The sequence below is a fragment of the Phocoena sinus genome, chromosome 6 (assembly GCF_008692025.1).
Source record: "Phocoena sinus isolate mPhoSin1 chromosome 6, mPhoSin1.pri, whole genome shotgun sequence".
NCBI classification, from domain to species: Eukaryota; Metazoa; Chordata; class Mammalia; order Artiodactyla; family Phocoenidae; genus Phocoena; species Phocoena sinus.
In genome coordinates, this window is record NC_045768.1 from 6,536,605 (window position 1) to 6,564,317 (window position 27,713).

Consider the following 27,713-nt stretch of genomic DNA (forward strand, 5'->3'; position numbering starts at 1 on the left):
AGCACAGGCTCCAGATGCGCAGGCTCAGCGGCCATGGCTCACGGGCCCAGCCGCTCCGCGGCATGTGGGATCTTCCCTGACCGGGGCACGAACCCGCGTCCCCTGCATCGGCAGGCGGACTCTCAACCCCTGCGCCACCAGGGAAGCCCCCCTTATGCCTTTTTAATAAGAGTCTGTATAGTGAGTGGACGGCAGACAGGTATATTTCGCGGCCCCGCTCAGCACCCCCGAACCATCGAGGTTGAGCGTGTGAACCGCATGCAGCTGTCAGTCCTTCCCCACCCACACTGGTCCCTCTCTCCTGCCAGCCCCGCTCATCTCAGGGCTAAGCTGTACACGTGGTAGATCTCGTCTGGAAGGTTCTCCTGCCGCTCCTGGGCCAGGAGGCTGAGGCCCGCGCTGCGGACGATCCTGTGGACCACGTCGAGGTCCCGGCACACGCTGCTGTCCACATCGTCCAGGATCACGCCCTCCTGGGCCATGTTGTCTTTGATGACGATGATGCCGTTGGGGCGGAGGCCCCGCTTGCAGCGCCGCAGGAACTCGGCCAGGTGCTGATCGGTCAGGTGGCCTGGGGGAGGCAGAGGCCGTCACGAGGGAAGGATGCCAGCCCCTCCATGCCACTGCGTGTCCACTTGCTGAGCACTTACTCAGTGCTGAACACACAGGGCCACTGGCTTTCAACGGCCCGGAGGGGTTTACCAAAGCCCATTTTAAGAGGAAACGGGCTCAGAAGTCACCTACCCAAGGGCAATCACAATGTATGCTGCTGGGATTTCACCCTGACTGGGTGACTTCCAGGCCGTGCCCAGCACCTACACTCCACCCGCCCCTCCTAGGCCTGGATCAGCGGAGTGTACCAAACAGAGTTCCTTCCCTACATCACGACTCCTAACAGGCTTTTGAGGACCACAAAATACAGGGCGAATCCAGCGTGTTCCCAGCAGGCCTGGGCCGCCCACCTGGGGGAGGTGGCCTGCTGCTAGGTCGGCAGCCGAGGAGAGCACCCTGGGTACGCCGTCAGGCCAAGTGGGTGCAGGACCGCGTGATAAAACGGCTCGCTCACCGCGAACAGCAGAGGGGCAGCCAGGGCTTCAACTTCTCCTCTTACTGAAAGCCCCTTCTTATGAAAACTCATTTCCACATTCTTTGAATGCAGCAAGTTATTGACAATTAAAACTTTTCGACCACAAAATCTGCCCCCAAATGGGTCACAGCAGGTACTGAGTTGAAACAAAACACGGAAGCAAGTGAACCTTGTAGTCCTGGCGAGTGCAGGGAGGATTCGAGGAACGCCCGCTGGCCGCCCTCTGCAGCAGCGCCAGAGCCTCAGCTCCACGGCCTCGGGAAGCCCGGCCTCTGCGGTGAGAGATGTGCAGGCAGGTGGAGAAGGGGTGCGGGATGCTCACCTATCACCCACTGGATCCAGATGACGTCGTAAGAGAGCGGCTCCGGGCTGAAGTCCTGGAGGCCGCAGCAGAAGAAGTTCCTCACTCTCTTGCCTTCCTCACCCAGGTAGGTCTTGGCCTTGACCAGAAAGTCCTCTGTCACGTCCACCATGTCCACCACTCCGAAGAGGGGCAAGAGCAGCGTCTTGGTGACCCTGCCGATGCCGGCTCCGCAGTCCAGGGCACACGAGGTTCCCGTCTTGTTTGGGCCTTCCTGAAAAAGCAGAGAAGGCACAGACTGTAAGGAAGGGTTAGAAAGCCACAGGGACCCTGTCACTGCGAAGGGGCCTTTCCTCACGAGCCCCTGGAACTACTCAGATCAGGCCTGGGCACAGGCCGGCAGCTGGCACCGGTGGGGCCAGCAGTGGGCGTAAGCACAGCACAGCCTTTTTCTGGGCCACATGTTCCTAACGTGAAAGCCAACCTCCACTTAAAGGTGTTAACTCAAATAGGTGCGTTCATCTCCTGTCACTCCTGAGACCCCATTAAAAGGACAGCAGCAGAGAGAGAATAAAGAATTCAAGCAGTGAAAGGATGGAAGAGGGCACTCAGTGAACAAATCTGGGAAGATGGAACGTGGGTGGAGCAGGGGGCAAGCAGCAGCCTCAGTGTTTGCTGAGGGACAGGCAGGGAGGCTCCGGCCACGGCGATGCCAGCCTGGCACAGAGGAGGGTGGCGGGGCGAGGAATGAGAAGCCAGTGCTGGCCGAACGGCCAACACCCACAGCCCAGATGCTTGCAAACACGGCAGGAGAGCAAAGGTTTTGCCTCTGGAAAAATAGAACAGTTTGTGAGGAGACTGCTCCGTTCCAGCACCGAGAGGCCCCAGCGTAACAGCTGCCTCCTGTCGGGTGACCTGGGGGCAAAGCCTGTGAGTCACCCCGCCCCACCCGCTCTTCAAGGCCTGGGTCGTGGACACACTGGGGTGACCCTGTGGCGGCGAGTGGGAAGGTGGCGCCCCACGCAGAGCAGGCAGTGCCACCGGCGCCACCGCCTCTCCTCCTGGAGAGCACAGCAGCCCTGCCTACCCTCAGAAACCTCTGCAGGAACTTCCGGGAGCTGGTGATGTCGATGCTGGAGATGTGGCCATACCCCCCGAGCATGCCGTCCACGGTGGCTGGGACCTCCTTCCAGTACGTCTTGGCCTTGGAATAGAATTGTTTCTCGTCCTCTATCACCTCGCTCGTCATGCTGTCACCAGCCACGTCTTTGCTCAGGCACCAGACTCAGCAGCGGTGTCCCTGAATACAAAAAGGAGGGAGGCAGCCAGGTTGAGGGCCCCGGGCTCCCCGCATGCCTCTGCTGGTCACACGATCCTGCCTGACGCAGAGGAGTGGCCAGTGTCCCACAACCCGCTTCCACCCATTAGAGGGCACTGCCCCCCGTCTCTTGCATTCAAGTCATTTTGCAAAGCTATCTTCATGTCAGAGCAGGACATCCAGAGTCCTGGCTTCTAGTTCTTTCCTTACCCTACATGACACCTGACTCAGTGGCTTCTGAACCCAAGGTACAGAGAACCCCGATCTACACTTAAGAGAAATGAAAACAAAGCAAGGAACCCAAGCCTCCTACAGCGGACATTCCGGGTGATCCCAGCAGGGCCCGAGGAGCCCCACGCCTCCCTTCCTCCGTCGCGAGCGCAGAAACAAGCTCACTTGGGGGTCCAGTCCACGGTTACCCATGAGCCTGACTCTGTGCCAGGTGCTGTCTGTGAACAGGGAGACGGCCAGGCGGATACACACGATCAGGCATGTGTGAGGGCTGCGGAGAGGTACAAGGTGCTGGCAGAGCACAGGTGTCAGGAGAAGTGACACACCAGCTAACATCAAGGATGAGGAAGCGTTCGCTCAGCAACCAAGAAGACTGTTCCAGGAAGACAGGTGCGTGCGTTGCCCTTCCAACGGGAAACTCGGGGTCCTAAGGGTCATGTTTACTAGTTCCGACTTCACAGCAAAGAACAGCGAGCCGGAACTACTCTAGGTTAAGCAGGGAGTGGCCTGACATGTGTGCCTCTGAAAGGCTGCGTTGGCAGCTGCATGGGCTACAGGGGAGAGTGAAAGCAGACGGCCGGGCCCTGATGGCAGAGCGGAGGCCCACCGCGAGCGCCACATTCAGCCAGCTGGGCCACACCACGTAGGGGATGGAGGGTCACACCTCTCCCGAGGCACCGCGTTCATCTACAGATGCTCACCGTGCGCAGGGCTGTTCCAGCTGCTGTGAGGCTTGTCCAGATAAAGCTCAACACCCAGAGGCTTACAGCAGGGGAGACAGGGAAGAAATGGAACCAACGAGAACACAAGGCAGAAATGAGGACTCTCGTTGAGACAGAAAGTGCTATGGGAACTTGAGGGATAGAGGAGTCCCTTCCGAGTGGCAGGCGGGGCAGCGGCCAAGAGAAGGCCGGGCCCGGAGGACAAGGAATGCTCTGGAAGGGGACAGGGACAGAGCAGAGGTGGCACGGCACGCGTGCCACACACAGGGCTGCGGACGGCCGGGCTGGCTGCAGTGTGGACAGAGAAAAGAGTGTGGGAGGTGAGCCCGTCCTGGCAGACAGGGCCTGGAGTACAGCGCCCTGAGTGCAGCCTGGGGCCATGGGTCCAGTCTGTCAACAACGGGAAACTGATCAGCTGAGTTTCTGAAGGGCAGGGGTGTGCGGGGACCCAGCCTGCGGGGGCTGAGTGGCGACGGTGCAGGAACGGCAGGGCCGTGCCAGGAGACAACGGGGGTAGCAGCCACCCATCCTCTGCCCACACGCATTGCGCACTCTTCGCTGGCCACTGGACCCTCACGACTCACCGCGACCCAGGCACCCCACGAGCCCCCTGTAGAGGAGGGAGGCGATGCACACGGTGGCATCCTACCCAAGGTCAGGGGGCCCGTGCGTTTGCCAAGCCCTGGGCCTTCCCCCGTGAGCAGCTGATTTTCAACACAGGGTTTCACTTACATGTCACCTCAAAGAGGCCTTCCCTGACCAGTCTAAGGTGCCTTCCTCCAACACGCTTACCCGATCCCCGTGGTTCCTGCCTTCAGAGTGCGTATTTCTAGCTGAAATGACAGTTTACTGACCGTCTGGCCTCCACTAGAATGGAAGCGCCCGAGGTAGGCCCTTGCCTTTTCCCCACTGCATCCCGGCACCGAGCCACAGGAGTCCCTCAGTACAGGGGTGAAAGCCCCCCAGTCCCCCAGGAAAGCTGTGCAAGTCTGTGCTCCCGGGGGCTCACTCCGCCCCCTTTATAGCACTCCACGGGGCTGTAGTTAAGTCACTGACCTCCCGGTATGGTCCTCAAAACCAGCTGAAACCCCCGTAAGACCGAGAAGTGCTTTAAGAGCTTCAAGAGAAGTAACAGAAAAGTGCCCCGAGGACAAGCACGGGCCTTCGACACATAACTTAGAGACCAGAAGCGAAGGGGAACAAAACATAAGAAACGCTGAAGATCTTCACTGCCATGTCTGTAGTTAGCCTCCAACATACACCTGCACTCTGAACTTGTCCTGGAAGACAAGGAACCTTCCAGAAGCAGCAGGACCACCCCAGCCAAACAACTCAGAAATGCTGCTCCCTGATGCAATTCCACTTCTGCCACGGCCAGCCCTTTCTGGAGACGCCAGCCAGCCAGTGGGGGCACCGGGGGAGGGCCTGGCCTGGCTGCTGGGAACAGATGGGAAGGGGGCCGCCGCCTCGTCCCCGGACCCGGCTCCTTCCGTGGACCCGGGCGTTCCCCGGGGACAGGGGTCACACACGGGCCTTCTGCGGAACGGGAGGGAGCCGACAGCATCCACAGGCCCCACCAGGGTCGCCCTTAGACCTGGACTCTGCCACTGTTTCCACCCTCCGTAGACCCCTTCCACTGTGCCCCCAGAGACCCCTGGCTCCCCACCCCCCCTTCAGGTTCTCGAATCAGCTCTCAGACGGATCCCCTCCCTTCCCTGTTCAGGTACAGGGCTTGGGACTCCAATGAGGACGGTTCCAGTTATGGCACCACCCCAAGAGCCCTTTGGGGTAACGGGCTGGGGGGGCCTCAGTTCTAAATACTGCCCCTAGCCCTGGCTCACGGCCGTGTCCCACACCCGCGCCCCAGCCCACAGGAGGAAGCGGCTGCTTGTGACAATGAACTCTCGTTCCACCCTCGAGGAACATGACAAGCAAAAGCACGTGGAGACCTGCCAGTCCCCGAGAATGCAGATGTGGCACAGTAAGTGTCACCGTAGCTCCCTGAGAACTGACAGGAAAGGGAGCCACCAGCTTGAATGTTACCATTCACTTTCCTGGGCTTGGGGGCTGCTTATGCGGACGCGGTCTGAAAGGCCAAGTGGGCTCCCCAGCCCCCGCCGATAGGCACCACGGCAACTCTTTCCCAGCCCCTCCGCTGTCATCCAGGAAGGACAGCACCAAAGCCGGCCACACAGCAGTGCTCCCACTCGGACGAGCACGGCGAGTTCGGCCCTGTCCCCCTCACACAAACTTCCGGTTTTGTATTCGCGTCTGTCACCCCACTGGACTGGGAACTCCTTAGAAAGCAGTGGCGACACCCTGAGACGTGTCACTGTATTTCTCCTGCGTCTCATGTAGCTCATAGGTATTCAACAAAGTTCCCTTCCGATCAGATGAACAGAACAAATCCGGGGCCAGACGCTTCCCTGGCTGTACTCTCTCTGCCTATCTGTCTGCCCTCCCTCCCAGGAGGCCCAGGGATGCTAAGTCTACACCATTAGCCTCACACCTGCTGCGAGGTGGGTGTTCACTAACTGGTTTTGCTGAATGAATCACAGAAGGACCTTTGTGCGGCCAGTCATTCTCCACTTTTAAGAAAATCCTACAGACAAAAATCGAATCATTCAAACCTGATATCACTGAAGCCCTTTACTGACGATACAATTTTTTGCTTTACCAAAAGGCTTACAACATGCTTCCTTTAAATGTCAAGGTCCCCCGAATAACCCAATTTACAAGAATTCCACTTACGGGTACATTCTAGGAACAAGCCAGGGGAGGCACATCTAGGCCGGGAAATGGCAAGTATAACCCTGACATTTGTCCTAACAGCTTAGATTCATTAGTAAACATGACTTCTGGGGCCCTGTCTACACTTTGCCTCCCAGCGTCCAGACTGAGGTGGGCAGGAGGTCCCTAGGAGTCAGAGGGAAGGGCGGGGCTGTCAGTCAACCCGCAGGAGGTCCTCCTGCACTCTGCCCTGCTGGGATCACGGCAAGGAAGGAGCCACATGGCCCCAGGGACAGGGGAGGGGCCTGGGCGGTCTGGCTTCGTGCGCTCCGGGCTAGCTTGGAGGGGAAGTGAGACCCTTTGCTCCTAGGGAACTTCGGCTCCTCAGCAAGTGGAATGTGTCTGTGAATCCTTCATGATCATCTGGCCACCCACCCACGCCCCCCTCCAAGGTGTTCAGGGCCACCCCGGCCAGCCGCCCCAGCTATTACTCTTTTCCCAGGATCCATGGAAGAGAATGGGGTTGGAACTGTCACCGTCAGGCTCTGCAGGCTCATCTCATCCTCATTTACCAGTCTCTAAGGAAAAGCCTGGAAGCATCGGGAGGCACGAGCCTGCCTGATGTTACCTCTTCCTTCCCACACCCTCGTGGACAGGGCCTGTTCTCCCTGGCTCTGTGTGGACAGCCGTTGGACTTCTGAGAATGGCAGGGTGTTCTATGAAAAAGAAAGGGAGGGAGGGAGTAAAGAAGACCAAAAAAAAAAAACAGGGTGGGGGGAGCGGGATTTAAAAACAAAGGCTCTGGGCTTCCCTGGTGGCGCAGTGGTTGAGAGTCCGCCTGCCGATGCAGGGGACGCGGGTTCGTGCCCCGGTCCGGGAGGATCCCACATGCCGCGGAGCGGCTGGGCCCGTGAGCCATGGCCGCTTGGGCTGTGCGTTCGGGAGAGGCCACAGCAGTGAGAGGCCCGCGTACCGCAAAAAAAAAAAAAAAAAAAAAAAAAAAAAAAACAAAGGCTCTGATGGAGTTGAATGAACCAGGTGTGAATCCTGGCTCTGCTTCTCACTGGCTGTGTAAGCGCAGATAAGACACAACCTCAGTTAAGTGTCTTCATCTATAAAATGGGAACAGCAACACTGACTTTATAGGAAGGCTGTGATGATTAAACGTGGATATACAAGCATAAAGTGATCCATACACTGCTGGGCATGCATTAATCCCAAAAATCTCTGTCAGATGAGATTCTCATCGATTCTCTCTGCCAAGTGTGAAGCCCTAATGAGAAAATGTGCTGAAAGGCCCTCTAAACCAGAGTACTGGCCACACCTAAGGGATCATGACTGTTACTGCTGGGTGGTCGTTCCAGTGACTCAGCTCTGCCAATCCGCAGAGGGGAGTGAGCTTCCCATCCACGGAAGCACGGAAACGCTGCTGGATTTGGTGACTCTGTCTTTGTGATTCTACGGCTTCTAGTCTCCACCAAAGCATTCTACATGTATTTCAACCCTCCCACAGTCCCTAGTTCACAGAGAGAAAAACCATTCCACTCATGGAGGGCTGCACACACACAGAAAACCAGGAATAGAATAAGGACGGAATCCAGACTTCTTACTGGGTCAAGGCCCTAGTTCTCCCAGGGGTTCATCCCATCTCACTGGGCAGATTCCATACATCCAGACCATGTGCAATACTGCCCAGCCCCACCCGCAAAAACTCTGACACCAGCTGGTTCTATCCCTTGTTGCACAGAGAAACCACGGTCCAGAGAGAGATCACACAGTTGATGGGCAGCAAAGTCTGGGCCTTCTGATATGGCAGCCTCTCTGCCAACAGGCTGACCTTGGCTCCAAGGGCTCCTCGCGGCGGGCTGTCTTTTGAGCGGCACCTATGTTGACCCCTAACTGGGGTCGGGTCCAAGGTGAAATATGATAGCAACGCCTATGTAACCGGGAACTGCCCTGTGCCCGACTCTAATCTGAGCATTTTACTGAATCCTCACACCCACCCTCCTAGTGGGTGCTCTCCTTACCCGTTTCTCACAGGGGAAACTGAGGCTCAGAGAGGGAAAAGAACTTGCTGCGGCGGGGGCCGGCGTGGGGGAGTGCCCTGATCAGGCTTGGGGGGCCTCGGCCTACCTCCTCCCACCCCACCTGGGGCCCAGGGCCGGCCGGCCTGCCGGCGGACCTCCCCGGAGTGCGCACGTGGGGCCCTGCCGGCTCGCGCCCCGGTCACGTGAGGAGCCGGGGCCTCAGGGCGCCCAGGCCGTTGGGGGCCGGGGCCTCCCCTCTCCCGGCGGCCGCCGTCCCCCGCTCCGCCTCGCGCTACTCACCCCACGCGGGGGCTCCTAGGACCCGGGAGAAGAGGACGGGGAAAAGGAAGGGAGGGCGGAGGCGGCGGAGGCGGCGGCGGCGGCGGCGGCGGCGGCGGCGGCGGCGGCGGCGAAAACCCCAGCAGCCACCAAGCAGCTCCACCTAACCTCTACCAGACGCTACACCTCGCGGCGCGCGCCGCCTTTGTCCGCCTACGTCACTTCCGGGCTCCCGGGGGCGGGGCCGCATCGGGCTCCGCCCCGTGGGCTCCGGACCTAACTCGAGTACTGTCCCGGGAAGAGCTCCCCAGCTCTAAAAAGCCGCCTCGCCGACCCTGTCCCGCCTCCAGCTTGCAGCTCATTAGGAGGCGGCAAGGCTGGACTTTTAAAAACGAGCGTTCTGTGGAGTTTCCACTGGGTAAAAAGGGGAGGGGGAGCCTTATGCAAGCCTTAATCCCACCCATGACAATTAATATCTTAAAATATACAGATCAAAAAGAAAAAAAAAGGAAGAAAAATACCCTTGACAGTGCCAAGGGGTTGCCACTCCAAATAAGCAGAGCAAATCCATGAAATTTCTGTTCCCAAAAGGTTGCCCTCCCCTAGGCTCCTGCCATACACAGAATTTCTGGCGCGCTCCCTGAAGCAGCCTTGATGGAAATGAGAGTTTGCAGGTAGGTAGACCTTGTGAACATTTCCAAGCCTCAGTCTCCACTTCTGCCAGATAGATGGAATGCTCTGAGGGTTAAATTTGTGGGATGTTATGCGTCAAGACTTCAGCCCTGTGCTTGGAGCCAGCCCTCAGTAAATAAAAGCTGATTCATAATATTCATCGTAATAGTCATCTATGTCATAATACTCACAGTATATTCACCATGAGTTCCTTTTTCCTAAACTGACATCCTGGCTTAGATTTACAGTGCCTTCCTCTGGGCGTTGCACAAAGGAGGGGCTTAAAATGTGTTTGCTCTAATGAAGAGAAAGCTATGGGGGGGGTGCCCTGAAAAGCCCCACCTGCTTTTGAGTCCCCCAAATCTGTCCATATTATGTGGCATCCTCGCTAGGGCACTGCAGGTCAGACTTGGTTCCCCTGGCCTGGGCTCCTCTCCCAAGCTTCATTTTCCATGTCACTATGGCAAGGGGATAAATCTTGGGCAATCTCAATCTGGAGGGTTCTATAATCTTTGGGGGGCAGCTCTGAGCCTAGCTTTTTTAGGGGTGCCTAAAAATCCACCCCTACCTTTTTTTCCTGTCAATGGAAGACAAACTCCCTTCCCTACACCTGGACTCCAAGGTCTTTCCAGGTCTGGCCAGTCCACTAACCTCAAAGCCTCTTGCATCTCTGAATTCCCAAGCCTCGCACATAGTAGATGCTCAATAAATGTTTGCAGCATGTAAGGGCTGGAGGCCTCCTTAGAAATCATCTAGGTAGTCTGGTGTTCCTCATCCATTTTTTAAAAACTCACAAACCCTTAGAATAAATATAAAAATTTATCACCTTCCCCACTCAATATTCTGTCTTCCCAAGGAGGTATGCCCTTCCATCCCTGGTTGAGGAGTATTTTTGGAAATGTATTACATTGTCTGGGATGCCTCCTCCAGGCAGACATCTTGTAATTTGAATTCCAAAGTCATTTTATTCATTTTCAAATTGTAAAATCCTACCAGGCCAGTGAAATTACTGGTCCAAACTACACTCGTCCCCCACTCAAGTTTTACAATACAAGCTTTTTCCCTGCCCCCTCCCAGCCAAGAGTCACAGGTGGAGCCCAACAATCCATTTTACCATGGAGCCCTGAGAAAGGAGAGATTTATCCAACACCACACAGCAAGCAGGAACAGAGCATGGACTCACAACTGGTTCCTCGTAGTTTCCAGGCCCACCGCATTCTTACTACCCAGGCTTCTAGTGGAAGTTCCACCTCCAAAGCCACCCAGCCCAAACATGACCCACCTGAGCCTCCCAGATCCAGAGAGGGTAGCTGAACCCAGGGCCCTCCATCCCTGGCTTGGGCCTGGCTGCCCTGGCCAGGAGTCCCGCGCTCCCTTGTGACTGCAGCCTTGGCATCCTGCGCACAACAGCCCCGCCCTCTGCCCCCCAGCCTCAGTGCCCACTTCACCTTGGGTGAGGGGTGGATCATAATGACCCTGAAGAGGCCATGGAGGCAGCAGGGAGGGGCCAGCAGAGGGACCAAGCCGGGAAGACGGGCTCTTCCAAGGAGCAGCCCACCTGGTAGGGGGCTCTAACGTCAGGGGACCGTCTCCGGCGCCGCCCCAAAGCCCCACTAGGGTGAATGTGACACTAGAAACCAGCTCAGAGCTGACAACAATCTGGGAGTGGGGTGTGGTAGGGAGGAAGCAGGATCTGAGATGCCAGGGTCAGAAATGGGGGGCGGGGGGCTTCCCTGGTGGCGCAGTGGTTGAGAGTCCGCCTGCCGATACAGGGGACACGGGTTCGTGCCCCGGTCCGGGAGGATCCCACATGCCGCGGAGTGGCTGGGCCCATGAGCCATGGCCGCTGAGCCTGCGCGTCCGGAGCCTGTGCTCCGCAACGGGAGAGGCCACAACAGTGAGAGACCCGCGTACCACAAAAAAAAAAAAAAAAAAGAAAGAAAGAAATGGGGGGCGGGGCTGGGGCTCTGTCTCCCAAAGGGAGAATTTGTTAAAAATATGTCTTGCCCCACCCCAGACCTCTGAATCGGAATCTGGGGCATCTGTATTTTCACTAAGCTCCCACCGAAGGGACTCTGGGGCTCCAGAAGGAATGGGCAGCTGCAGGGCAGGTCACCCTTTCAAGCTGGTTCCAGGTTTCCCAATTCCCACCTCAGCGCTAATAACAGTAACAGCACGTTGAACACTCCAGATGCTAAGTGCTCTCTACCATGTGGTGCTGTTTCATTCTCACAAAGGAGCAGGCGCTGGGTTATCCCCATTCTGCAGATGAGGGCACTGAGAGCAGTTAATTAATTGGCTTGCCCAAGGGTACAGCTAATAAGTAGTGGAACTGAGACTAAATCCTAAATAATAATTTTAAAATATAATAACAACAGCAGCTAGGCTTCCTTGTGCACGTACAACGTGCCTGTCGTTATTCTAAGCCATTTAAACGTCACAGTAACTCAAAAAGTGCGTACTCTCACCGTCACCGTTTTTCCGTGAGGTGAGGAGACAGAGCATCGGGACGCTCTAGCCTGAAGCCACTTACTGTCTGGCGAGCCAGTGGTAGTAGCCCCGAACCACGCTGTCCCGCTCCGGGCGCTACGGCCTGGAGGCTGGTCTACGCCCTCCTCTCCACTTCACACGGCACCGCCCCCACTGGCTTGAGGATGCCCTGGGCTGAGCGCAGGGCCAGACATGCCCCGGCGTCGGCCCAGCTCCTGTGCCCAGCAGGTGGCGCCCGAGGGGCTCCCCGGCGGTGGCGACCGCAGACGGAGAGAGAGACCCGCTGCTGCCGAGGCTGCTGCTGCCCGAGTTCCGAGCAGCCTCTGGCGCGGGGGCCTCCGGGGGCTCCAGGGCTTCGGAGGGCGGCGCCGAGTGGTGGGAGGCCTCCGCGTGTGAGTCCTCCCCCACGGATCCCGGGGTGGGCGTCAGGCGCCCCCGGTCGCGCCTGCTCGTCCTGCCCGCCGTGGCCCAGCGGGCGGCCCGGAGCCGGACAAGGGCTGAGGTCGCTGCTGCCGCCGCCGATGCTCTTGGCCGGCGAGCCCCGGGAACCGGCGCCCCGGGCCTGGACAGTGCGAGGACCCCCGCAGGGGCTCGGCCAGGGAGAACCCCGACTCTATGGGCGACCTCCTAGGAGAGTTCCTCCCTGGCCGGTCCCGGCAGTTCCTGCGCCAGCTCAGGGCCTGAGTCTGCGAAGCAGCCGCGACCACCGAGTGAGGCCCCTACGGCCCCCACGGGGGGGCTGAGTCATTTCCGGTGGGGGTCCCACCACCTGGCGTAGAATAATGGCAGTGTTAGCAGAGTATGCCTGGCAGAGTCCTGGCGATGGCAACCACCCCTGGAGGGCGGGTCTACCACTGCCCCTATTGTACAGATGAGTAAACTGAGGCCCAAGGCCATGCAACCAGGAAGAGCCTGGTAAGGATTGTCCCCAAGAGAAGACTCAGAACTATTTCCACCTCCTCCTGGCTCCCAGCATCCTCACCATCACAGCATCAAAGGGGTGTGTCAGAACATTCTGGAAGTCCTCCGCAGTGTCCCCGCTACTCCTTCCTCCCAGACCTGGGGTAAGTGTCAGTGACCTGCCGGTGGGGACAGGGTTGTCATCAATGCTCTGACTATGGGGGACCCTGGGTCACTCATGCCAGGTGTGGCCTATTTGTCTTCAAGGGGCCAGTCATTGTACTTCAAGAATAGTCTTAAGAAGATTTTGCTCCATCAGATACCTGCCCTGGGGCCCTTCAGGAGAGATCACTCACAATTCACCGTGGTTGAGAAGACCAATCTGCGTTCTGGGAGGATGGGGTAGGGGAGTGGGGAGAAAGGGCATTTCTTTCCTTCCTTTCTTTCCTCTGCCTTTCACCCATGAATGTATCCATCTGTCCACCTATTCATCCATCTGTGTGTCCATCCATGAATCAGGTCTTCTCCTAACCTGTTCAAGGATCATCCATCAACATCTGTGAATCCATCCACCCATTAATCAGGTCTTCTACCAACACCTTCATAATTCATCGATGAATCCACTCATATATCCATTCTCCCATTCACCCATTCACCCTTGCATACATCTTATCTGTGAACCAGGTCTTTTAAAACCTATTCGTGAATCTCTCCATCCATCCATCCACCCATGAATCAGGTCTCCTGTTGATCCATTAATCCACGTATCCAGCCAGCCAGCCAGCCAGCCAGCCAGCCATTCCCAAATTCCCACAATTCTATCCATCTACCCATAAATCCAGTGACTGATCATCTACCAATCCTTCCATCCACCTGTAAATCCAGGATGCTATCCATTTTTAGTCTTGAAGCCATGTACAAGTCTACACACTCATCTACGTAATCATTCACCCACCTATGCATCCATACGTGTGCCCATCCTCCTAAGATCCAATCCTTGTATTAAGACCTCTTCGAGAATTCCCTGGTGGTCCAGTGGTTAGGACTTGGTGCTTTCACTGCTGTGGCCCAGGTTCAATCCCTGGTCGAGGAACTAAGATCCTGCAAGCCACGTGGTGCGGTCAAAAAAACCAAAAAAGACCTTTTCATTAATTCATCTATCTGTCCACCCACCTACCCAGCTACCCAGTCTTCCATCCTTTCACACAACCCCCCATTCATTCATCCATTTCTTCCTCTAATCTTTATTAGCTTTTACTATATGTCACATATCGGGGGAAGTAAAATAAGGGATGGGGGTAGGAAGAGCCTGGGCATTAGAGCTTAACTGGGCCTAGATGCTGTAGCTCTAATGGAGGGGGGAAAGAATACAGAAATAATTCCTCCTGCTTAAACAGGCTTAAACATGGATGAAAGGTGAAGAGCATCGCCCATGAGTTTAAAGACCAGGGAGAGGAAATACACTAGACCTGCCATTCCTTCTCATCCTGGACCCATGGCAGACAGTACTAACTGATCACAGCACTTTTCCCCCACTGAGCCTCAGAACCCTTCCTGACACAGTGCTCCAGGCAGACACCACCAGTGGATCAGAGCAGGTGCCAGAAATGAAACACATTTGCCAACCCAGGAACTTTAAATCAATCGGACCAAATAAACACACTACTTCTCATAAGATGTAATAAATAAGAGTGTGGAACTCATTATCTTGAATGTAAGCAACAACAGGGATGGATACCTTCACAGTGTTTCCCATTCAGGAGCTAATTCTTGAGCACTTTAAGGTGTGTGGGGTTCCCTAGTAGGCCCTGCTGGGGACAGCTACGCTCCAGCAGCATTTGAGAGGAGACGCTGAGATTTCAGACCAGTGGGCACAGCTGGGGCAAGCCTTTGGCTGGTCCTGAGGCCAGCACCAAGCAGGCATGGATAAGCAAACAGCTGTTGCATAACTAGGTCCCAATGCCTGTAGCCGACACTGTCTTGGCCATCTCCCGGATGCCTGGCTCTTCAATGGGCTTATGAAAAGCGTCCCCTCTGTGTCCAAACGGACATAAAGATGTGGACAGATACCTGGAGTCAGATATATCAATAAGCATTGTACGTAAGGTCAAATGTGGCATTTCTGAATAACAGAGCTGTGGATGAATCCAGCAAGCCCTCCTGCAGCCTTGCTCTGGAGGCTGAAATTAATAAATGTACCCATAACAGATCCCCTTTGTTGAGCACAGGCCCCTTGCCAGGCCCTGTACCAGATGCCTCACGTAAGTTATTTGATACTCACCAGACTCTTATAAGGATGCTCTTATCGTGTCTACAATACATAGTACATAATTTAAAAGGGAAAACTGTAAAATGGAGACTTGAGGGCAGTCTGCCCCATGTCACAGGACTGGGAAGGGGCATAATTGAAATTGACGATCGTAAGAACGGTTCTCAGTTAGAGATGCTTACCCTTGGCCCTGCAGACCCTGGCCTGGGTGGTGGTGCGGGGGACGGTGCTTTGCAATCTCTGTCATCTCTTCACAACCCTGTATGGTGGGCACAACAATGATCCCAATTTTACAGACAAAGGGACTCAGGCTCAACAGAGTCAGAACTGAAACCCAGGACTGCCTGACTCCGGAGTTCATCTCCTTATTTTCTCTGCCGAATTGCTTGATATATAAGAGAACTGGCTCTGGAACCAGAATTCAGATCTCAGCTCCACCCCGAACCAGCTGTGCGATCTTGGGCAAGTTGCAAAAAACGAAAAACAAAAACGCTCTATGCCTCAGTTTCCTCATCTGTAAAATGGGAATAATAATCGTGTTTCACAGAGTTGTGTGGGTTTGGTGGGCTGATGCCTGGTGGGCTGATGGGCTGGAGAGGCCAGCTGTGGTTGTCAGGATCCCACAGGGAGCTCCGGCCTGCTGGATGTGTGTTGTCAGGGTGGCATGAGGGGCTGGGGCCTCAGGCCCTGGTCCTCCCCTGCCCTTCTCATCTCTCTCACCAGGCCCCACACTACAGAGGCCCCCAAGCTCAAGGCCGTGCTCACCCACAGCTCCTCGGGGGAAGGCTCAGGGCACCGCAGGCGGTGTTGCCCTTTCCGCGTGCAGTTTGCAGATGAGACGCTACGGGACACAGCGCTCCGCTACTGGGAACACAGCTGTGCAGGTGAGCAGACAGGAAGGGGAGCTCCAGGACTCCAGAAAGTTCCAGCCTGAAACCTGAAGAGCAGAGGCTGTGGCCCTGGGTCCTGGGAGTTAGGGGCCGGCCAAAAAGCCCAAGAGACCATTGATCCTGTGGAGGAGGCCCTTGAACTGGCCTCTCCGGAGGCTGTTAGGGTGACCTTCAAGGACCAAGTAGAGGGTCTGAGGTCCAGCAGAGATGTCCCAAGGCTGCAGCTGTGGCCCAGGAAACAGTGGCTGTCCAGGCCTGGCCACCACGGAAGGATTTCTCACTGCCAAGGGTTCCCACACGCTGTATCTGCCCACCTCGGAACCCACAACCTCAGCCTGCAGACCCTGCACATGGCCTCCACGGGCTGGAGAAGGTAGGAAGAAAGGCACCCGAAGCATCCTTTTCCCATATCCCTGAAGGCAGACCTCAGAAGCCTGGCTTGGGAGGTGCCCAGAAAGTTCTAGAAGGTCACGCCTCCACGGAAGGCTGGCACTGCCTGGTCCAGCAAAGAAGCTAGGAACCAACCACCAGGCCCAGGCCCCCAGGCAGAGCTTTGCTCGTGTTGGCACAGTTTCCAGTGTTTTCTGAAGTGGGTGTCAAGCGGTGGGAAGAATACACGTCTTTGCTCTGGTACGATCTTTCCTAAGGCCTGCTTTCCCCATCTGCCCGGCCCCTTCTCTTCTCAGGATCCAGCAGTCCAACAGCCTCATCTATTTATTAAGCACCGACTGTGTGCGCTTTCAGGGATCGGCTGCCCCAAAGCCTCGCTGGGGGCAAAGCCCTCAAAATCCAGGACCTTGGCGGATTCAGAAGGAACCCGACCCATCCCCCTCAGGGTCACAGGCAGTTGGAGGTGGAAGCTGCAATTCTGCCCAGCTTCTGGTTGTTCGAAGGGGCAGCCAAGGCCCTGAGGGCAGATGACACAGCAGCTGAAAAGAGATGCCAGAGTGCCCCCTGGCCACCCCTGGGAATCCAAGGAAAGGGAGCACCTGGAGAAAGTTTCTTGGGAATGGCCGTTGGCTGGCACGGGAGACACCTCCTTGACAGCCACTGGGCCGTGGTCATACCCCAGAACACCAGAGTGGAGCTCAGCAGCTGCGTCCCAGCCCTTCCCATCCTGAGGAATTCGGGGTTCCTGACCAGCCGGAGGGGGAGCTGTGGGACAGGAAACACTCTCCGTCCCCATAGGATTCTCAGCATCGTCTCTTGGATTTACATGGTGGGACGACTGGCCTTCCGACTGTGGGAAATGGGGCCCATTTTGGGCTGAAGCAGGAGTGGGGGTGTGGGGAGGGGGGAGGGGGCACAGCTTCGGTAATAGAGGCAGAAACAGTCATGCGGGATAGTTTTAAAACCAGAGCCTTCCCTGGAGGCAGCCAGAAGGCCCTGGGAGCCTTGGGTTGCCATGGAGACAGGACTCTGCCAGATCTTGCCTGCCAGAGGGAGGAGGAGAGAGGGGGGTATAGGTGCCCCGCCTGGGTAGAGATCTCACCCGTGCTCGCTCTCCTCCAGTCCTGCAGGGCACCCTCGAGAACAGGACAGCCAGCGGGTCAGCAGCATCGGAGCAGGTGTTCGGGAGTGTCGGGAGATGGCTGGAGAGTTTGCCCAAAGCCCTGTATACCAGGGCCAAGGAGGACACCATGGCCAACTCATTCGGCTGGGACTTGCCTGGCCTGTGAGGCTTTGTGGAAGGGGATGGGATTCATGCATCTCCTCATCCTGTAAACCTCCCTGTCCAGCTGTGGTCTGGGCCCTTGAGGGCTCTGCCAGCCATGGGTGGGCCTGGGACTCAGGGTCCACACAGTTCATGGGCTCCTGTCCCCCTTAGGTCCCCCCTGGAGCCGAAGCGCCACCTCTCTGAGGACACCTCTATGAACAGCAGCCTGCCCTTCATCCCCAGGCCCACCACCCAGAGGTAGCGGAGTGGGGGCACCTGAAAACCTTTCTGGAGCAGGTGGGCAAATCACCCTGTTCCTGGAGCCGGAAGCTAGTGAGCAACTGCTGGCAGCCAGCCACCTGGAGCCCCCCTGCCTGGTGGGGGTTGGTGCCCAGTGGGGTGACCAGGGCTCTGGGTAAAACACCCGTATGTGCTCGGCTAAGGGGTGGGCTCTCAGGCCAGGCTGCCTGGGTTCAGATCGCAAGCTCCTAACTTTCGATCGGTGGGGTCTTTTTCGTGTCAGTTTCCGCATCTGTAAAATGGGGCTGACCACAGTGCCTGCCCCCTCGGGCTGTGGTGTAGAATCCCCCTGGGCCCAGGGAACCCCATCTCCTGCCCAGAGGCCCCCAAAACGCCCAGCTGGTCCCCCTTCTTGCCTTAGGAGTCCTTCCTGCCCAGCTTGGTGTTGCACACACGGTCCTGAAACAAGGCTGCCCTAAGGGGCACCAGCTTCCCCTGCCGTCCACATCACGTCGCGCTCAGAGGTGAATGGCTGCTGGTCCCCAAGCCCAGGTGTGGACACGGGTGAGGGGTGAGGAGAGGCCTTCCCTGACCCACAAATAAACGCACATCCCCGGTGGCTGATATCTGCTGTCAGGGCTCACCTTACAAACCTCTCCTAGTTGCTGGTCTTTGGGGGTCCTGGGCCAGGGGGAGGGCTGGGGCAGAGTCACAGCTGGGATGAAGATGGGGGGGCAAGGCATCTTCAGGGGTCAGGCTTGTTCCAAATGAGCCCCTCTTCTGGGGGGTGGGAGACCCTGCCACACATCTCAAACCTGGGACCAAGCCTCTGTCAACCTAGATCAGCCCACACCTGAAACAGGCACCTGCCCCAACCTCCCCCAGCCCAGCCTCCATCTTGGACGGGAACCAAAGGCTGCTTGCCGACCTCCCCTGTGGGGTGAGGGCATCCAGACTGTGGCCAAAGGGACAAACATTTGTCTTCTGTGTTCCCCAGGCCAGAGTCTTATCCCTGGAGGGCAAGCATCTGGGTGGGCAGGGGTCAGATGTTTCTCTCCCACTTAGGGGGTCAGTGTTCAGGGTCACACAGGAGGTGGCGCAAGACAAGGTGGCAGGAACTGCCTGGAGCTTTTCCGACCGCTGCACTGACCCAGCAGTTCCACCCCCATTTGCCTGTCTGCCGGGTTTGGCCCTGCCACACACCTGCGTTCCAACTGCTGGGCAAAGTTTGGCCCCCTCCCCTCTCTCCTAGAAGCAGCGCTACGGCTCCAACCCCTCGCCAAGGCCGGGATCGAGGTCTTTATCGCCACCTCCTGGCCAGTGAAGAAACAGCCACGGAATCCACACCCAGGCGCAGTGCTGAATAGCAAAGGCTGGGATTTGGGTTGGACCGGCCGTGGGGATTTTAGGGCCAGGACGGGTTGTGGATGGGGGAGAACTGTTTCGAAGGAGGGCCCTGGCTCCAGAAAAGGCCATGGATCTACCAACACTGTGGGGATGGTATGGGGCAGTGCTACCATTCCCCTTCACTGGGGAGTGTAGTGGGATTTCGATCCCTGGGATGACCTATCCCCTCCATCCCCACTTTCTGGACTTTCACTCCTCCCCCACTCCCCCCCCCCCAGTACTTATATTTCCTGGAGAGCCTGCGGGTCCCGGAGGAGGCCTGATTCTACTGCACCTTTTCTTCGTGGCCTTGCACAGCCCACCTCGCCCTCTCCGAGCCTCAGTTTCCCCGGCAGAGCCGCGGCGGACCCCAAACCGGCCACCGGCTGCATCGTCGCGCCGCGCCCACGCGGGGGCAGTGTTGGCCTGGCTTTGGCGCCGCCCGGCGCGGCCGAAACTTCTCGGCCTCTTGCTAAAGGGTCGGAAACTTTTCCCCTCGCGCGGCGCTCGCGTCTCCGGCCCTGCGCCGCGCCGCCTCCTTCCACCTGCCCGAGTTCGCTGCCGGACCGCGGGGCGGGGAGGGGAGGCTCCCCAACCCCCAACTTCTCTTTCTCGCTTTTCGTTGTTCAACCAAAATACTGCTAAGCTTGCATCAGCGCCGTCAGCCACGAGCACTGAAGATTGAGTCCCGCGTGCAGCGCACAGGGGCGGGGAAGGGGGCCGGGGGCGGCCCTGCGGCCTCGGGGCTCCCAAGGCGGGGCGGCCAGACAGCGGCCTCCCGGCGGGGACCTGCCCGGTGGGCTGGGGCTGGGGACCCGGCGGGCGGCCACGCGGGGTCCCGCACCCCGGTTTCTCGGGGACCCCTCTGCTCCCCGCCGCCCGCCTCGCCGGCCTACCTTCCGCTCGCATCGCCCCCCTCGCCCCCGCCCCAGCCCTCCATTTCTTCCTTCCCTCTCTCCATTCTCCTCCCCTCTCCTCCCTCCGCTCTCTCTTTCCCTCCTCGACAAACATGGATTCTGTGTCAAGAGGACCTTCAGCGGCAGCCCCGAGCCTCCCCTCCCGCCACTGCCAGCAGAAACGCGGGGACACACAGGGACAGCCGCAGACAGGCCCCCGGAGACGCGCCCCACGTGCACACCACACACTCGTCGCGCACACACGTCACACACGCACACAGATAGGCACCACAAACACCTCCACACCCACACCCATGCAAAGACTCACACCACGACACTTAGAAACCCCACATACTCACAGAGGACACGCGCACGTCCTCCCCAGCTAGGGTCTCCCAGCGACCCCACCCCGACATTCCAGAGTCCACTTGTTGCCTTGGAGGCCGCAGATGCAACCTCCACCCCAGCCCTCTGTAGACCTTTCCAACATGCCCCTGCCCCTCTGCAGGCAGAGCTTGAACTTGAATGTGGGGTGACCAAGAAGGGGGAGTGGAGGGGAGGGAGTGCTGCAGGGAGGGGATGGACCCCTCCCCAGGGTCCCCAGCAGGGTCCTTTTCGCTGGTACATTTCCACTCAGGGCTGGCAGGTGGCCAATCCTGCCTGGGCTCCTGGGAGCAGTGCGGCAGGAAGGCTGGGTAAGTGGCCGTGGCTGGAGCTGGTGCCCCAGCTCTTGCTGCCTACAAGCTCAGAGCCCCCCTGAATCTCTGGGGGTGGGCAAGGCAGGCGTACTCCCCACCGGTCTCTTCCAATTCCTGTCTGCCCTTATCACAATAGCAGCCTGCACCCCATTCCATCTGCCACCCACACCCCGGCCCTGGACCATGGGAAGACCGGGACCAACCCAGGCTGGGGGGCAGTGGGAGCTGGTCTAGTTTTGGAGGTGGTGGGGAGGGAGGAATGACTCCCAACCCAGGGCAGAAGGAAGTGATGGGAGAAGCAGGAAAATGCTCCTTTCTCCCGGCGGTCCCCACCTCACTGGGCCTCTCCACCTGCTGCAAGGGCATCTCCTTAGCTCCTTTGCAGATAAGGAAACCAAGGACCAGAGAAGTTAGGGGGTCTTGCCCAGGCCGTGCCAAGCGCAGGAGCCGGAGCTGGGACTAGGTCCACGCGTGTCCTATGCCAGTGCCCAGCCTTCAGCCACCCACACCCGTGTCCTCTCACAACCATTTGTCGCTGGGAAACCGAGACCCAGAGAGGTTCATCTCTTTCTCAAGGTCACTTCGTTCTGAAGGGTTGGAGTCAGGATTCAAATTCAGCAGGAAGAGATGCCGACGATGTACAATCCTGGGGCTCCCTCGCCCCAGGGCAAGCAGGGGGGTCTGGAGGACCCTTCCTGCCCCGGGTCCTTGCTCCTGCATGAAGAGCACCTTGGAGGCAGGGAGAACGGGGGCAAGGTCGGGTAGGGAGAGAGATGCATTTGGAGGTGGTGTTTGCGGAGGATGTGGAGACTGGTAAGCGAAAGGACAGAAGCAAAGGGTCCTGTGAGCCGCAAGCCTCAAGAATTGCCCAGAGGGTGGGGCTGGACCCGCGGGGAGGTGGGAGGGCAGCCTGCCTCCAGACAGGGGCGTGGTCAGAGAGGGTCCCTGCCCCCCAGCTCGGATAGCAATGAGGTGCCACTGGAGACATGGAGCCCGAGAGAGCCGGTCCCGGTCCGGTCCCACGGTGAGCTCTGGGGACATGAGCTGCCCCAGGGGCTCATTCACTTTCATTCTGCCGGCAGTTCGGTGAGCACCTACTGTTTGCCACACACACGCTGGGCCCTGGGAGCGCGGTAAGGCACAGCCCTGCCCTCAGGACGCTACAGTCTGGTGGGGGACACGGACTCGAATGGGCGATTGCAGGACACAGTGACAAGTGCTGTGAGGGGAGGCCCGGGCTTTGGGGGCACAGAGGGGGGACCAAACCCACAGTTTGGGGCACGGGGTGGACACCTGGGCCTTTTGACGACAGCGAGATGGAGGCATGGTCAGAACCAGACAGCAGACCAAGAGCGCAGGAAGGGAGGTGATTGCTGCAGGCCCTACAGCGAGGCTGGTGCCACGATTCTTAGCACGGGTCAGGGTAGGGCAAGGGGCCCAGGAGGGCTGTTGATGACGCAGGAGGAAGGGCCGGAGTTCCCCTAGCCAAGACAGGCACACATACACACGCCCACTCTGCCCCGGCCATGTGGGGCTGCGCACAGCTCATTCCTACTGCCTTTGTCTGTGCCATTTATCCTAACTCCCCGCGACCCCCTGCCCTGCCATGTCCTCCCTTTCCCTGACATTTCTGCCTTTTGGGGTCCTGTTGTCCTTCCCTCCCAAATATGCCTTAAGTGACAGATGGTCTGCAGCTTCCAGGGGCTCCTGCGGGGGCCCATCAAACCCCTCCATGGAGACAGTGCGTGCTGACACCTCCACAAGCCTCAACATTCCCCTGTAAACAGCCTCAGGAAAGGGGGTGACACTGGTGATGTTCACTGAGCCGTTTGGGCCCATCGGAGCCAGCTTCGGACGCTGGGTGGAGTCCGAGCCAGCAGCAGAGATTGGACCCAGCGCTGGGTTCTGGAACCCTCTTGAATGGCGGCACTTGGACCCAAAGAGCCAGGGGCAGCTCATCTGCCATCTCCCATCATGAGGCCTTGGGGACCCTTAATGACTCACCCGCCAGGGTTTCCGGATTTATTGTCTGCACCTGGCAGCCCTGGGGATTGCAGTGACACCCGCAAGCTCGCAGGGAGCCCCCATCTGGGCTCTGGGCTGGCTTCCAGCTCCCCCAGCTGCAGGGCACAGCAAACCCCAAACAATCTTCTTCCAGGAACCTGCTGGCCCAGGCAGCCCGGATCCCTAGTGTGCATTCTCCAGGGCACGATGCGTCCCCAGGATGGCTCCCGAGTAACTGCTGACAGCCCACAGCCATTCCATCATGTTAACCAAGAGTCCACGTGAGCAAGACAGACCTGGGCCCTGCCCTCACGGAGCTCAGAGTTCACCGGGGATCACAGAGGCACAGTGACAAAGGCTATCGAGCAGGTCCTTGTACAGACATCGCTCCAAAGACTGCCATGCTTCAGAGCTTACTGATCCATGAAGGAGGGCGCAGCTCTGTGAAGTAGGCACACCCTTAGCTCCATATTACTGATGAAAAAACCGGGTCACAGAGAGGTTAAGTCACTTTCTCAGGGTCACACAGCTGAGCTCCAGATGAGACGTCAGTGAGAAGTGCTGTGATGAGGGATGTACAGGCAGGTGTGCAGGGGAGCCCCGGGCAGCTGCCTCCTCTGAGGTGAGGGTTTCCTCCTCCAGAAAAACTAGCCCCAGATTTCCTCTGGCCCAGAGGGAAAGGCCCAGGAGGGCAGGACTGTAGCCAACATACACAGGCTGCCTATCAATGGTAAACTCTGCCCACGCCTCAGTTTTGTTCCTTCTCCCGTATGCATTCACAGAACACATTTATTGGGTATCTACCGTGTACCAGGCTCTGTGAACAAGACAGACACACTCCTGCCTCAGGGAGCCCACATCGCGGTGGCCAGGCAGGTACAGATGGGGCTGGGCTCACAGTCTGTGACCCCTGCAGTCAGCCACACAGGGGCTTGCCTAAAAGGACCCTCCACTGAGTTTCAAGCCGTCATCTTGAGATTCTTAATTAATTTTGAGCAAGGAGCCCTACATTTTCACTTTGCCCTGGGCCCTTGCAAACTGTATAGCTGGTCCTGGACACAGACATTACACTGTGGTGAATGCGGGGCTGGGGCTACAGGGAGGGCTGGCAGGAGGGCCCACGAGGTTTGCTGGAGGTGGCAGTAACACATGGGCTTAGGAGCAGGCTTTGTCCTGACCCCAAATCCTTTCATGGGTCCCCAGCTCCCTCAGGGCGGCTCCCTGGGAGCTGGGTCAGCATCAGGCAGGAGGTCAGGACCAGTAAATCTCCAAAGGGACTTTGAAAATACCCCTGTATGTCTGTATCGACTAAACAACGCATGCCCGGCATCGGTAGGCAGAGGCCAGAAACCAGAGAGAAGAAAGCCCTGCTCAGCCATCCCCCACGAGGCCCTGGTCCCTCCCACTAGGTAACAACGTTTCCTGGGCACCTTCCTGAGTTATTGTGCGTCATTCAAGGAAGTGCTTACGCCCGTGTATTTTTGTGTTGTGATACTGATTTTTGGTGTTGATTTTATATCCATTCTGTGCTGCACACACACTTTCTGCCCTTAGTGTTCCCACTCGTCAGTCTAACTGGGAAATCGGAGAAGGCTCTTTCAAGGTCTTTGAATTGTAGAGATGGAGAAACTGAGACCCAGAGTGTCACAGCAAGTGTGGGTGTTCTGGTGGCCCAGGCGTGGCTCCTGGCCTTGGCGTACTGAGACTCATGGTCCTTCCACACGCTCATATATGCCCAGGCCTCCCTGACAGCCTCTCTCCTGTCCTAATTTCAAGGACTACCGTGGAGGGAGCCAAAGCTCCATCCCGTGAAGGAGGTACTGTGATGATCTGCATTTCTACATGAGGCTCAGAGAGGTGTGGCCACCGTCTTGGGGTCACACAGCTGAACCAAGGTTGGAACCTGCAAAGCTGCACTACCTCCCAGGAGCAGGTTCACATTTCCCGGCGGGGGAGGGGCACTGCCCCTTGCCATATACTCACAACTTCCCTGATGCCAGATGGGGAGGCCCCTGACTTCAGCAGGTGAAAATTGGGCAAAGGACCCTTCCAGCCTGACAGAGCCACCAGGATGGAGCTGGCGGGAGTCCCAGCAAGGCCTGGAGGGTGGGGCTGAGCCAGGTGGCCTGCTGGCGGGGGGGGGGCAAGGGGGGGCAGGTGTGGGTGCCTGTCCCCTAGGCCCCAGATGCATGGAGGCTCCTGGCAGGTGCCCTTGGTGGGCTGTACCTGTCGAGAGGGCTGGCATCAGCTGGTTGAATATGCCTGGGGCTGCCGTTCAGCATTTGGGTTCTAAGGGTTATTTTTATTGTGTTTTGTTTATTCAAAGCTCGCCTTTGAAATCTGTTTTCGAGCCTCCCCCATCCCGGAGAAAGGAGCTGGTTTAGATACAACGCGCTGCGTTGTCTCAACCTTAAAAAATAATTCCCCTTGAGTTGGGGGCTCATTATCCCTGGGCACACACGGCCTCCCAAGTGTGGGTGCCAGTGGTGGGTCAGCAGGACAGCCCGACACCCGCCTGCCCTGCCGAGCCACCCCAGGCAACAGGCAGCCCCAGAAGTTGGGCCCTCCAAGCACTGGGGGTGCCATCGACGCTGGCGAAGGAAGGCGCAACTTTGGGGGGAGGGGTCATGAAACCTTCTGACGAAAGCTAAGGACCTTATCTGTCCAGAAAAATGTACCCACGCACGAAGCTTTGCAGTCAGTTCTAGAAGCTTCTAGGACTTACTGAGGCCCATCCACAGACCCCCCTCCCTCCAGTTTAGAACGTGTTCCTAAAGGAATCCCACAGTCAGCCTTTTTGGAATAATAAAGAATAATAATCGTAATAGCCAAAATTGAGCAGTTACTCTGTTTCAACGGCTGTACCGCAGGGTTCCTCAGATTAACTCACATACGCCCCATGACTGAGGGTCGCTCACCCAACGTCACACAGCTGGTAAGGGGCTACGCCAGGATCTAAGCCCAGCCAGTCCAGCCAGTCTGAACTCTTAACCTAACCTAACATATACACATGTGTGCGCAGGTACACACACGTGTGCGTGAGGGTACACACACACACACACACACACACACACACACAGTGCCTCAGTACACCTGTGGGTTAGCCCCAGGGAGAGTCTGCGTGGGGAGCCCCAGGTCAAGCACCCAGGCTTGGGAGTCTGGTCAAGCTTCACGACTGGGGTCCAGTCCTTGTGAGGATCAGATGAGACCCACCTGGAGATTCCCCAGGCTCAGGGCCAGCGTCCGGGCTCCACCATCCCGGGATCTGATATTATTTTGAGGGAAGGAACCAAAGTGGGTGTCCCACAGTGCAGACACCCCTGGAAGACTGCCACCCAGCACGAGGCGGTCTCCTCCTCTCCCTCCCTCGCCCCTCTTCCCTCCTTCCCTTGCTACTGTCTCCCTCCCTATTCCATCCTCCCTCCCTCCCCCATAGCCCCCCTCCCCCCTCCACAAACAAGGCAAAGACCAGGGTGGAAACAGCTCTACCCACACTTGTGAGAAGCCCAGACCCCGTCCTGGGGAGCCACCAGGTCTACCCAGTTTGCATGTGGGCTGAGCCCTCAGACCAGGCCAGGCTGCCCAATCCAGTTGGCCCCTCCCTCCTACCCCAGTGCAGGGTGGACAGGGCCGGGCCTCCACGGGCCTTCGAGGCTGGGATTTTCAGCGTTTGTGGAGTTAAGACCCTAATACTATTTTCCAACAGCTTTTGGTGGTTTAATAGAGTCGCGGGTAAATCTAACTTGTGAATTTTCCCTTTTGATCTCCTTCCTTCTTCTTTTAGTAGCTCAACAGAGTTGGGTTTAGGACAGGGCTGGAGACAGCTCCCACCTCAATCCTGCTCCCAGCCAGGGATCTCCCAAGGAGACCTGAAGTCCTGGGGTGTCACCGACGTGGTTGCCGGCCTTCACTCTCCCCTCCCCCCACCTTGCCTCTTATCCTGCCACCAGGCACTGACCTGGCCCACGCAGGCTTTTCCAAGCCGCGAGGTCCTGCCCCTCCGCCTTCTCCGTGGCTTCTCCCCTCTTCTGCAGCAGGCCAGACCCCTTCACGCCCCCAGGGCCTTTGCACATGCTTTCCCCTCGGCCTGACATGCTCTTCCCACTAGCTTCACTGACTTCTGTTAAACATCAGGCCTCAGCTTAGATGTCTCCTCCTCAGGGAAGCCCTCCTGGATCAGAACCGAGCAATGGTTACATGACTGGTGCACAGAGGGCCACTCTCAGTGGACACGGAGTTCTAGGAGCACAGGGACTGAACAGGTCCCCAGCCCAGACCCTACCACACAGGAGGCCCTCAATAAATGCTGGGCGAGGGGGCTCCCTGCTGTGCCCTGCGCCTCAGTTTCCCTGCCTGTAAGGTGCTGTGTGATGATTCTCTGGTGCTCCCTGTGAGTTTCTGGCAAGGATCACACTCATTTCACAGCATGTGACTTCCTTGATTATCTGATTTTCCAGGGAGGAATTCTAAATCTCTGGGTTGGGGTGGCATCTGCCTGATACCCGGGCACCCATCCCATCCCCCCAGACTGAGTGCACCTGACATCCTGGGGAGGCCCATTAAAACCGCCCTCTCTTGGCAGATAAGACCCTGCACAGAGAAGCACTTCCAGGCTCTGTAACTGTATTGTTTGACCCGTGAGGTGGGGGATGGTGGTGGTGACACCACTGCTCTCTGTGGCCAAAGCTATCAAATCAGGTACCGTGGCTCAGTATGGGTTCAAATTTTGACTTGGTCATTTCCCGTGAGACTGAGGCCCACCCTTCACTCCTCTGTGCCTCAGTCCCTTAGCTATATAATGGGCATAATAACAGTACCTCCAGCTGGGGTTCTCGTGTTGACTGAGATGGTTCCCTGCCTGGGCTCTGGGGAGCCCTGCCCTTCTCATCCCGGAGGCAGCAGCTAAGCTTCAAGTC

At 57.7% G+C, this 27,713-nt stretch overlaps 2 protein-coding genes across 9 annotated transcripts; one reads left to right on the forward strand and one right to left on the reverse strand.

The window, feature by feature from the left end:
* Positions 1–27: 27 nt before the first annotated feature.
* On the reverse strand, positions 28–27,712 carry NTMT1 (N-terminal Xaa-Pro-Lys N-methyltransferase 1). Of its 8 annotated transcripts, XM_032635682.1 has the most exons (6): positions 8,717–8,879; positions 3,639–3,699; positions 3,103–3,364; positions 2,476–2,688; positions 1,410–1,662; positions 184–571 (listed from the first exon to the last, which is right to left on the reverse strand). In XM_032635682.1, exons 4-6 carry the CDS (start codon positions 2,635–2,637, stop codon positions 315–317), a joined length of 672 nt encoding a protein of 223 aa, XP_032491573.1. In that variant the 5' UTR covers positions 2,638–2,688; positions 3,103–3,364; positions 3,639–3,699; positions 8,717–8,879; the 3' UTR covers positions 184–314. The 8 variants fall into 8 exon arrangements, with proteins under 8 accessions (XP_032491579.1, XP_032491573.1, XP_032491577.1 ...); XM_032635686.1 differs by lacking the exons at positions 3,103–3,364; positions 3,639–3,699 and adding an exon at positions 7,018–7,105; XM_032635685.1 differs by lacking the exons at positions 3,103–3,364; positions 3,639–3,699; positions 8,717–8,879 and adding an exon at positions 27,615–27,712.
* Positions 12,050–18,410, forward strand: C6H9orf50 (chromosome 6 C9orf50 homolog). The gene is given in 11 exon segments (XM_032635302.1): positions 12,050–12,127; positions 12,129–12,353; positions 12,355–12,404; positions 12,406–12,535; positions 12,537–12,581; positions 12,743–12,921; positions 13,025–13,143; positions 15,623–15,910; positions 17,429–17,591; positions 17,745–17,831; positions 18,235–18,410. Coding segments are annotated over 11 exon segments (1,422 nt in total). The 3' UTR covers positions 18,293–18,410.
* Position 27,713: the final 1 nt, after the last annotated feature.